Here is a 12,676-nt window from a genome sequence, read left to right on the forward strand (position 1 = left end):
AATTATACTGGAATTTGCATGCTGTGCTACTTCAAATATAATCCTCGAGTTAAGCAAAAGGTTCTCTCCAAAACATCTGGAGTCATCGTAATCAGCCGCATGTCATTTGTAGCGATAGATCTTGACGGAATGATTCATGCTGTCCGACACCGCCATGTGGCCATCAGGGAGCAGCGCGAGACCTCTTGGGCTGTTCAAATGATCTGTCACTAGCGGCCAGCCGACACCCTGGGAGGGGTAGAAAAGAACCCGGTGGTGCTGCTTCCCCCAATCTGCCACCAGCACATCCCCATTGCTGTCAATACAAAGGCCCCAAGGGCAGGATAGGACAGGCCCAAGGCCGCAGCAGACCCCCAAGACTCGTATTGTATTCCATCCGGGCTCCAGAACACGTATACATGGTACACGGCCAGTCTCATTGCCTCTTTCTGAGAGCGCCATGAGGCCGGTTGTGAGACAAGCTGCCACCAGGTATGGCCTGTGGTAACCCGTGACAACTGTACGTTCGAGCCTGGCCCCGGTTTTGGGGTCCAGTTTCAGGGCGGTCAGGGTGCCACGCTTGATGTCAGCAACCAAGAAATCATCTTGACGGTTTACAGTAACCCCCCGGGGAGCGTCTAATTCTTGTTTTGCGGGACCACTCGTCGCGCCTCCAAACGTCCGCAGGAGACGTCCGTGACGGTTGAAGACCAACACGGCCCGTTCGGCAGCGCAGGTCAGAGCGATGAGTCCTTTCGAGTTGACAGCCACGTCAAAGTAATTGCAGATACGGGAAGATCTCTCTGATCCGGAAGTGGACACTTGCTGCACAATGTTCTTTTTGGGGTCGGTCACCTGAATGCGGGCGTTTCCACAATCCACCACAAAGAGCTGGCCTTTAACAGTTGCATGCATACCGCTTGGCAGGTTGAAATCTGTGCGGCCTGATCCTTGTCTGCCAAACTGTTTGACTAGATAAGCTGAGTCAAGTACAGGCGAACCTCCGCCCTCTTCCCCCAGCTCCCTTAAAGCTGCCACGTCGTTCTCTTTGTTTTTGTATTGCTGCGATCCCTCCCGTTCCATCTCTGGCATGGACAGCGATAGATTCACAGAATGTACACCACACACCTTTCTAACGCAAGTCTGCCTACTGGAATGTGATTCCCTGGCATTTAAAGTATTGTTGTCTGATTGGGACTCTGGCTCATGTCCCTGGGTTTGTTGGATAGTTGGCTCTGCTGCCAGACGTATTCGATTGACTTTCCTGATAGGTCTACAGTCGCCTTTGTCACCATGACTGACGGGGCTTTGTTTACCAGAGAACTTGCCAGAAGAAAGTGAAAGACGGTGCTCTTGCCTGAAGGATCTGTTGACCGATATATTCTCAGGGCACATGTAACACGAATCCTCACAGGCCGCTGGTGAAGGAGAGCCTCCACTGTCCTGCGATGATTCATCTGACCCGGATAGGGCTTTTTGCGAAAATGAATTAGCTCTTGTGGGAAGGTATCCAAGAGTGTGCCTGGAAATGGATTCACTTTCTTGAGGGGAGAACGTTTCTTCACGCGAGACCAGGACGCTAGAAGTCGTTTCGGTTGGTTGGTATTTCCCATCCGATTCATCACTTTCAGATTCTCTTTGACTTGAGAGTACTGGAAAAGCAGTTAAGACGTCTCGCCCATGTCTGTCTGAACACACTGAGTTGTTTTCGTCCTCTTGCGAGGACTCTGATACACCACGATTTCTTGGTATGGGAGACATTGGCGATCTAAACTCTTCATTCGAAGAACTTAATGGATTTTGTTTTGGTCCAATTTGCAGGTTTCCACTCTTTGTCTTTGTGTTCTCCTCCGAGCTTTGTCTTTGTCCCGTTTTGAGTGTTGACGGTTCTTTACGGATCTCAAGTGGGGCGGTGTTTGAAAATGTCGAATTCCCTGAGTGCAATGCACACTTCTGTCCTTTGACGCCACAAACACCAATGGGATAGGTTATACCTTGCTCATAGATACTGACCTCACCCAAGCATACATTCTTGGACTTGGTTGGTAGGAAGCTGACCCTTTTAATTGTAAGTGAGATTTCCCATGGCTGGGTGACTTCGGCCACCCCTCTCTGCAACTGATTTTTGTTAGCGCCCCCAGCGATACCGCCCCATCTTTGAATCTGCTCCTTCAGCTGGCAAATCTTTCGAAGTTGCTGATCTATGAGTGTTTGCACAACTCTCATTGCCGCTGAATTCTCCCTCTTCACCTGACTCAGGAGACGCTGGGCTTCTCTGTGATGCCGCTCAACCTTCTCAAGAAGACAACGCTCTTCCCTCTGTGCGTCAATCGCTGCATTGTCCAACTCTCGGTTCACTTCATCCATCTCATCTTGCTGGTGCTCCCTGAGGCTTTGCAGTTCTTTCTCTCCTTGTTCCAAGTTGGAGAGTGCCTGAGTAGCCCAGGGAAGTGGTGAGGTGAGAGAACGCAACGTAAAGATGGACTCTTTTGGGCTCCTTGGAGATGCAAGTTGTCTTTGTCGGGGAATGCTTTGCGTTAATAGTGCTGAAAACCCGAGGAGAGGTCTTCTATCTTGAGAGTGCAGTAACATTGCGGCAGGCAGTAAAAAAAAAAAAAAAACACTGATCAGTCCTGCCTATAAAGACACAAAGAGAAAATATTGGTTGAAAATGCCAAATTAGAAGGTCAGTCTAGAAAAGGTTTTGTCAAAGGGTGTCACAGCGTGGTCTCCAATATGAACTAGGTCTTCTAAGGTTTCTCTTTGACCTACCCGCATACTCAGTTGTGACAAATAAACTTATGAGGGCTCATATTACTTCAGTTTGGCGGTGTGCAACCGTATCCATCATCATCGACTACACAATATTCAATTTCTCTGGAAACTATAAATTGTTCTCATGTAACCATTGTTCTCATTCCCCGAGGATGTAATTTCATATATTACTAGACCTCAATGTTGGGAGAGTTTGGTCACTTAAATGTCCCAAATTGATCCATCATAAAAATAAAAAAAAACGTGTATGTATAACTCGACTTTGCTTCCTAGAGCAGGTCATGTTCTACTTTAAGGATTTCATTTGAGTTTAGTCTGATACAATGCCCACTTGTGGTTTGAAAGTCCCATCCCTCATGAATCTTCAAAACACTTCAACTGTGCCAAATAATTTCATTCTGGAGTTACACAGACGCTCATTGTTCCGCTCGAGGCATTGAAAGTGAGCTGTGTCTTTCAGATAAGAGTTTCCGAGAAACGAGAGGTGCCACTAGCGAGAGGGGTCACGACGTTCTCCTTGAGAATGAATTTTTTATTACAGCTAGCGTACGTGTTAAATGGATGGCAGAATGACGTGACAAAACAATTCTTGGCAGCACTGTGTTCACATTAGCAATTTCACAGCCCTGCCACCCACATGGAGGAAAGAGAAGACGGCTTTTGCAAAGGATGAATGGCCGAGGTGTCAAATTGCCTCTGGAAGCATGTGAGCGTCAAAATCTTACTCACATGATGGAAAGTAGAAAAAAAAAAACTCTTAGGTTGGAATATTTGTTTTTGGAGGGGAAAAATAGGAGAGGAAAATATGTACTACCTCCACCATAATTTCTACTTTACATCACGGCTCATGAGAGAGAATGGGGAGGATGCATATCAGCGCCAACCTCGTGACCTGCATGAGACGACACTCACATTACACAGCATTAAAGTTAAATTAACTGTGCAGGTGGCCAAGTTATTGAGAGGCCTTTTCTGAGGTCCGGAAGCAAAATAACAAACAAATGCCACCAGCTAGCATAAAAGGAGTGGGAAAACTCTTGGGGGCACATTTGAATTTTAAATTTGTATCTTTAATAAACAAATTTAGAGAGAAACTGCTGCGGTGTAAAATGCCTCATTTTAAAAATGACAGAATATAATAAAGGATGGAATGGATGTGGATTTCAAGTTAATTATGGTGTATTATTATTATTATTATTACTATTATCATTATTACTATTATTATTATTTACAGTAAATCAACCTTGTTATTTTATAAGAAAAAAAGAATATGTCAATTTTAGTTAAAGAAAAATAGGGGAAAAATTGATAAGGTGGAAAAAAGTAAAGTATGTAATCAGTTTAAATAAAACCATTTTTATTCCATTGTTTAAATTTCTAATGAATTGTTTAGCTAGTTATCAAACAAAATACATCCCAATATGTTCAATTTATTTTACTTGTGTTTTTTTTACTCTTTACATTAAACCAATTGCTTGATGACATAAATGAATATTTTTTCTTTTTTTTATGGACAACCACTAACAAATCATAAAGACCAATTTTTTGGGACAAGCTAATTAATTAATGCAGCAAATATTAGAAGCATATTGGAGATTTGCCCACCCCTTAATCTTTAAAGATCCACAATGTTTCAAACTAAACATCTTTGCAGCTAGTCAAGGAGATGAAAGAGATGTTTGCAAACAGCACAGTAGAAAGTTCAGAATGGATCAATAATGGATCAAATAGATGATACATTTTGAAAGAGAACCTACCTGCGCGCAAGGAGTTCTTCACTCTGCTCTCCAACCTGCACTTCTTCCTAACACCAGCCTCTTCCTCGCACACTCCCTCCCAACGCGCATGCGCGCGCGCACGTTCGCACACACTATTGTCACAATTTGTATACAATAACATCACATTTTAGTCAAACCAAAATCAATTTGGGGTCATGCTATTACAAATTAAGCACCTGAACAACATATGAATGCATTATTTACAATTAAATACAGTTACATTTGATCTGAATACCGATTTAACGATATAATTACTCTAATTGCAGTAAAATGGGTGTAAATCAATGCTAATGCTAGTTTTTCTGCTCAAGAGCACACTTTTCTATGCTAATCATTCTACAATTAAAGAAAATAATCTGTCCTTATATGATAAAATGAGTAACATGGTTGTCTTTGTTTGAGTAAAATTAAGCTGAAATTATTAACAATGTAAAAAAAAATTAAGGGGCGCGCTTTATTGTCAGCGCAATTAAATTGATTATTTGTCATGGGGGCGTTAAACCACTTCTGCAGGTACTTCAGTTTGCCACTAGATGTCAGCAAACACACAATATTAAAGAGCCTAAGTACAGTAGACGTGCGTCTAACCGCTTAATTGGCAGTACTATATTGATTCGAACTGAAATATTGTATAATGAAGCAACAAGATGGGATTTGTCAAGCAGAAAAATGCAGAAAGATCAACAGTATATCAATTTTATATTCCTGGCCAAGCAAGACCATATCACTTTGTTGAATTTTATTAAAACATTTTTAAGAAACTGTGCAGATGGCTGACTTTTTCTGAAGCGTCAGCAATGTATCACAAATCCGTACAGGACAGCATCCGTAGACTAAACAGCCAATTAGGCGCTCACGGATGCTTTCTTTAGCAGTAGAGCGTGTGGACGTCGTGTTAGTACAATTTTCCCTCCCATTTTCAGCCAATATTTCTTTCTTATTGGTGGAAGCAAGCTGCGTGTTCACAGCTGCCGTCAACAAATAGACCCAGAAATGCATCTATCTGCACTCCAGTGGACGTCATTTACTGTTTCATTTGTCATGTGTTAAACTGAGCCCAAGAAGCCCTTCTGTAGCTCAGGGTTGATGGAGAAGCTTAACACTTCTGTTCTGTTTCGGTCAAATTAGACTAGGTTGGACATTTCACAGCATCTTGCACCATTCACCTAAAAAAAAAAAAAAAGCCCTCAATCACAAACATATGATAAAACAATAACTTATAATGTCAATATTAGACAACATCATAGTTATTTTATAGCCCATGCTAATTCACAGCAAAATAAAATACAACAGTAATTTCACATTTAAAAAGACTTCTGTCATCTTCCATTACAACTCATGTCTTCCTTGGTTGCTACTGTATTGTTTCATGGTTTGTTAATTGTGATTAACGACTGATACTGGATGTGCAGCCTCAAAAGCAATTCTCATTTAGATCAGGGAAATCCATCTGCTCCAAAAGTTTGCTTCAACATAATGAAATCCTATGAAATCCTTTTGTAAGTCAAAAAGAGCTAGTTAGCACGTGGCGCTCACATAGAAGCCAAAAGCCATCCGCCTGCCCACCCCCACCACCCAGACGCCCACCAACACTACCACACAGGGGTCCTACAGGCAGTCCGGCTGCCTCTGTGACTGATTGTTTCTATCTCCGGCCCTGTCAGCAGAGATGGAGAATTATCTCTGCCTAAGGTGACGCCCGGCACACCCGTTATTATTTTTATTATTGACATAAGTGATAAACCTTTGATGCTCGCTTCACGTCCAACATCGATGCAATTAAATCAGCGCCACATCGGGGCTGGCGCGTGGCAGAGTAATGGGTCCAATAGCTGCTTCAACAAAATAATAATGTGATTCCGCGAGGGAGAATTACAGCCTGCTACTGTATACGTGCTTCCATATAGATCAGTTTGATACATGACAGGAAGGCTAATGCGTTATTATTACCATGCGGCAAGCGGGTAGACCTGTTGCTAACAAACAATTAAAAAAAAAAAAGACATCACAGATGGCATTAAAAAGGTGGTCAAGAAAGTCTGGCCCACTTTACATAAAGAAGGTAATATGAGGTGATGAATATGCTAATGGTGCTCATTCTAGGGGGACTGTCCCTTTTCAGAGGGGAAGATCTGCTTCTGCTATAGATTCGATTAATTCCTCTTCATGCCACTCCTCATTTTGGTGTCCTACTGCCACCTCGCCCCCCGCTTCCCCGCTCATGCTGTCGGGCCGATGATATTAGACGAACAATCGCAGAAACAAAATGAGCTGGAACAACCAAGATGGGAACAGATGGCACGTAATTGCCTGGCGGAGGAAGCCAGGGAGTCAATTTTTACCCGTCCCAGAGGAGTTGCACTTGTGGTGGGGAAGGGGGGGGCGGTGGAGGGGGGGGTTAGTGCAGGTGCATTTGTTTTGATCAGATATGGCCTGGAGGAAGCATGCGAGAAAGATTCATCACAGGCACATTAAGCTGAGAGATTTAACAAGGCGACTGGCTGAGACTTCAATCAGAAGTTTTGACCGGGCCAAGGCATCACGCATTAATATCACACTCGAGTGTTGCGCAAACTGTCAGATGGTCCCGAAGATCACTCCACTCAATTTCACACTCGTTCCACAAAGTAACGCTATAGAAAAGATGTGACAACTTTGCATCAAGAGCATAACTATAACGAGAATAGAAAATGCCCAAAAAAAGCTTCTTTTTTTTCCCAGATACCAAGCCAGGATGTGTTATAACCATTTTAATGTCACAATCTAAAGTTGCTGCAAAGCGGAAATAAATGACTTCTAAATTTGCCACATCACAAAGAAGTGTTGTTCACACCTACCTTGTGTAAAAACTTTCTTATATCGACGCATCACTACATGTTTGAGGCGGGAAAAGATAGCCGCTTATTCACTGATGTGAATGAAAACACTTAAGTTACATATTGAGCTCTGTGCAATCAATGTGACTTAATTGTCTTTCCTTTTGAAAGGTTAAGAGTGAGGGTGAATTTAAGTGTCAAGATCTGTGTGACTGTTGATTGGATTATGTTTCATTTCATATTCTGTCATGTTTTCCTGTTTCTTCTTTCTTCTTTTGTTTTTTTCAGCCCCTTGCTTTGTGTCTATTAATCAACTAGCTACCTGCTGCCGCTAGTGTCTTGTCCAAGTGTGCCTTGTATTTAGCTTTATTTTAGTTGTAGTTTAGCATGTTAGCAATCCATTCCTGAAGCTATTTAGTAACTTTGAGTGTTCCTGTTTGTTGATTTAGTCTGTTTTGTGAATTGAATGACAAAAACTTGGACATTAAATTTAAGGATTAAGTCACAAGACTTCTGTTCTTGTACACTCGCCTCTTATTCATTTTTCTCATCATCATTGGCATATTTTATGTGAACATCTAGAAATTTGGATGTTTTGGACACAGAGTCATCTTTTAAAAATGAAATGACATCAAAGGCCTCATTAAAAAGAACTTCAATATTTTTTTCCGCCTATCTCATAGTCACTTAAATTAAGCCATTAAGTTAATTCATATTGATTTACAATACCATGAATAAAAATTGCCAGATGTAACCTGGAAAAGATCAGAGATTAAAAAAAATTATATAATATTTTTTTTCAATTCAGCAACAATGTAAATGTCAGATTTTGCTTTTGAAGTCTTCGATTCTTCTGAATGGTTTTGAAAAGGAGTGTGCATGCATCAGTACTGGTCATGTTGTTCATGACCGGTTTTGGATGGCCGAAGTAAACTGGAAGCAGCCACTCCTTCCTAGGACATGAATCAGTCACACGCTGTTCGAGGAAATATTTTTTTTCTGGGCACTTCAAGCCTTCAGACCACATCTGTTCAATTACCAGCATGGAAAGTGCATTACCATTGGCTTTGTTGTGAGAGATGCTTGATTTTCATGTGTTTTCTGTTTTTTTTTTAAAGAAAAAAAGTGGATGAATTTGTAATGCGGTGATCCCCGTCACTTCTTTTTACAATCTCAAACTTGCGCCGGCCGCCCAATATCAAACTAATAAATTACAGCCCCCATCTCCCGCATAACTGGCTGATAAATAAAAAAAAGGATTTGTCGTAGTCTGCAGCTGTGACCCAGGGTTACCTAGCAACAGGTCATGCCCAGACACGATGCACAAGGTGGAGATACACCTCTCCAAGGAGTGAGAGCAAGAGGAGGGGGGGAGTCTGGGAGGGTGACGACGGGTCTCATTTTTGCTCTCTATGACCCTTGGCAGATAGAAAACGCACTCAGAGGAAACGGCGTTTGATTGACAGCCATAGTTAGGGAACCTGCGATTCCTTGCTTGAAGGAGACACGATAAGCTTTCCAGCTGATGCTAAAAGGGCTTCATGGTTTGTTTGGGTCTTTTACCTCAGTACATTTATCTACATGTGATGATGTCATATGATGTCAAGGCGACAAATCGTATACATTTATTCCCGACAGTCTGTTTGTTTTTTCATACATGTGGAGTTTATGTTCCAATCAGATTTCAGCTTCTCCGTGTTGCCATGTCATTCTAATCTGGCCGGGGCCTTCAGAATCAGTAGAGTAAGCTGAACTATAGTTGCAACGGGACTGTTTCTTTAACCAACTAGATGTGAAATGCATCCTCCCGGGGCCACAATGCTGGCCCTCGATGATGTCAGCATTTTCCCGTCCTTTGATTGGTTGGTGAGGGCAAAACATGTCACAGCCAACTTCAACGAGCAAAACATTCATGTTTGTTAACCAGCATCTCTGGCAACTATGATGTATTTTTTAAAATGTTTTATGCACTGTAATCCAAAAATAAAGACAACCGAGAGTATCGCTTCAACTGTACTTGTTTCCCACTAGCCGGCGCTATAGCGCCCTCTTGTGGCGTTACAAAAACTATAATATACACGGGGATAGATTCCGCTAGGGAAGGAGTGAAATTCGTGAAAAGCAAACAGGTAGAGGTTCACTGTACATTTGATGGCCCACTCTGAGGCGTGTGTGTGTATATTTCCACTTTCAACATGCGTACATGCACATTTGCCACAGTGACCAATCAGTTTTGAGAGCAATGACTGATGTAAAGCATAAGTGACAAGCCAAAAAAGATTGCACAACCACAGCGGTGTGCAACATTTTGCCAAAACGGCACCGCATGAAAATGAAAGCTGCTGCTTTTGGCTGCATCCTCCCCCTTGCAACCTCCTCTTCTTCTTTCTCCTCCTCTGTTGCCCATGTGACAAACCCTCAAGGGGACTCTGCAGCTGTGTGGGGTTAGCACATGGTCGAGTGAGGGGACAAACACACACACACACACAGACTGACAGATTGGAATACATTCTGCTTTAATGACAATATTTTACTGGGTTGATTTCAGGCATCACCCATGTCATTGTTAAACTATAAACAGACGCCTACTTTCATCAACTCTAGACTATCTGTTGGCCAGTTCAAGTGGGGAGGTGGCATTTTTCTTCTTGACGCACTAAAGATAGACGGACGGATGGACGGACAGGCGGACGGACGGACGGATCGATCAATAGCTAGTTGAAGATTAAAAGGTCTGAAATGGCAAACTGTTACTCTATAAATCCTTCTATCGTACTCATAAACTCAAGAAAAGTTTGAGTATTGCTTTTAAATACTATTTGATTGAAATAAAATACATTTTCAACTCAATTGTCAATATCAGTACATCCGTGACTACTTAAATTCTTTACATTCAATCCATCGATCCATTTTCTAGCGCTTATTTGAAGTTGGGTCGTGGTGGCAGCAGCTTCAGGAGGGACTTTCCTCTCTCCAGCCACTTTTTCCAGCTCATTCTTGTACTTTATAAAAACATACTGCAAAATTATAGTTGACATTTTATTTCTTTATAGTGCCGGTTGTCCATATTAAAACATTCAGAAAGTTTTGCCATGGGTCACATGTGATGTGACTGGACACGAATCTAATTGCAGAGCACGCACCATCAGAGGCGGGTGAGTAAAAACGGCATCCATGACAGATGCTAACAGCTTTGATTAAAAAGACATAGTGTGCAAGCTGCCCCCCCCACATCCCGGGATCTAATTGCAATTGGTCTCTGATATGATCACACCTGCTCACATTTATCCGTCGTTTCGCTGATTTTGCTTTCCGACGTCATCAAGTTGATTCTGATCCTTTCACCACAGATAACGTCAAGTGAGAAAAGGCACGCGACGTGAAGCCATGAAGGCCAATTCACATATCACCTATGAGGAAGAGCAATTTACACCTTTCTCATTTCTGCAAAGCCCATCTAACGTTTTGCCGTACTGTCAACCTCCTGGTTGCTATGATAAGTATGTGTGAGTGTGTCTGTGCCACAGAGTGAGAAACTGATGGAAAGCTCTTTTTTTTCTTCCTAATAATTCATTATTGGGTCAGGTCATTTTATTCGCTTGAACTTAAAAGAGAAAAAACTGCTCCCGCTATATTTACAAAGAGTAATAACATAGTGTAGAATATATTGTGTTGACGGTGTGCAGTACACCTAGCTGAGGCGCCAACTCAATGAACATTTTCAGATGGATACTTCACTTTATTTGTAGATTGGTAGCCTCAAACACTGTGCGCACTCATCAAACTCTGCGGAAGTGAAGTGCAAATAAACGCAAGATCAGGATAAAAAGTCAGTGAAGCGGCCAAAACAACAAAATTGCTTCATACTTGCCAAGGAAGATTGAAGACTTGAGCTCTCTTTCTTCTTTGTGAAGATTTGGTTTGATTTGCCTTGAGATTCTGGATTTATGTGTGTCTGTTGTGTTTATGTATTCAATGTGTTCTCAAAATCTTCTTTGCCAAAGAACTTTCTTACGTAAACAAAACTGTGACAAAAAGGATTATATTTTAAAAAGACTGTTTCAATATTATGGCGTTCCATGAAAATGCCCATTACGAATTTGATATTTGACATTTCCATGCTGATCACATAGAGGTCACATTGGAAAAAATCTGATATGTATCCGATCTATGACCACATGAAAGTGGCCTAGGTTGGACTTGTAAAAATTGGAATAGAGCCGTTTGTAAAAGATTAGATATGGGTCGCATATGAGCAAAAAAAAAACCAAATCTGAATTAATCTGAATCAAGCTCAAGCTTACTTTTGAGTTCTTCATTCTGATCATTCATAACAGTGAGTGTTTTGAGTGCCCAGCGTAGTCATGGAGCAAATTAAAGTTGTATTTTGAGGCTCTGCTGTATTTTAGAGTCAGGAAAACTTTTGCCATTATCTCATTGGTCATACTTGTGCATAAATCCCCAAATTTTTCCTTTTCGTTTCTTTAAGCCCCCCCCAAAAAAACAGAACTCCCCTCTGAGCCGCACTGAATTAGTAAATGCCGATAAATGTGGCTTAAAGAACCGTAAAATGTGACTGGCAGGCTTTGAAATGATACACTTAGTGTACATGAGTCTCGTTTAAACATCTTGACAGGATTAGAGCCGAGTTAAACTGCTTTGCGGGCGCAGTTAATTGAAGCGGATGAGCTTTTTAATAAAACGTGCGGCGTTAGCAGCTGACAAATGGCTTGCCTGACTCACGGGGGAAATTGCATTTAATGGCATCAGGTATGCGCTTTGCTAGCGTTTATCACATTACACTGCCGGCTGCACATACACACATGCACATGTGCACACATAACTTGCTTTTATTTGGGCGTGGACACGTGGGCGTGTTGGCCCACTTAGCACACACACACACACAGAGTTGCACTCATCTTAACAACTCAGGTGTGTTCCCTTATGCTCAGTGTGAAAAATCGGAGGCCCAATTTTCTCACCCCAAAAGGAAGCCGCTCTTCCATTAGTAGCCCCAAACTGCATCCCGGCACTCCGCTCCACTCGGCGTTTGTTGCGTTTCAATTACAACAGGTGTGTTGTGGGATGGGGGCGGGATCAAGTCACACTTGCTGCTTGTCATATTTAGCCCATGAAATGTACATGCTTTCACATGGACAGAAAAATAAATCTATTTCTGAGTACAAAAGTGGTCTAGACAAGACACCGTTAAATCCAAGGTCTGTTAAATTGGGCACCCTCTGTATTTCTTTTTGCCAGCTTCTGAGAATACTTAAGCTTAACCGAAACAGAAAGTGTTATTCCTTTATTTTCTAAAAGGTCAGTCTC

The 12,676-nt window shown here is 41.9% G+C and overlaps 1 protein-coding gene across 1 annotated transcript; it reads right to left on the reverse strand.

Annotated features, from left to right (window-relative positions):
* Positions 1–102: 102 nt before the first annotated feature.
* Positions 103–4,575, reverse strand: LOC147062168 (uncharacterized). Its single transcript, XM_085927959.1, has 2 exons — positions 4,512–4,575; positions 103–2,616 (listed from the first exon to the last, which is right to left on the reverse strand). The coding sequence occupies exon 2, from the start codon at positions 2,569–2,571 to the stop codon at positions 103–105; it is 2,469 nt and encodes an 822-aa protein (XP_085784085.1). The 5' UTR covers positions 2,572–2,616; positions 4,512–4,575.
* Positions 4,576–12,676: the final 8,101 nt, after the last annotated feature.

Source organism: Syngnathus leptorhynchus, chromosome 1 (assembly GCF_054491065.1).
Source record: "Syngnathus leptorhynchus isolate UIUO chromosome 1, UIUO_Slep, whole genome shotgun sequence".
Classification (NCBI taxonomy): domain Eukaryota; kingdom Metazoa; phylum Chordata; class Actinopteri; order Syngnathiformes; family Syngnathidae; genus Syngnathus; species Syngnathus leptorhynchus.

What these genes read in the sequence shown, in the direction of transcription:
- LOC147062168 (XM_085927959.1), bottom strand. Translation starts at nt 2,571, where the DNA reads ATGTTACTGCACTCTCAAGATAGAAGACCTCTCCTCGGGTTTTCAGCA.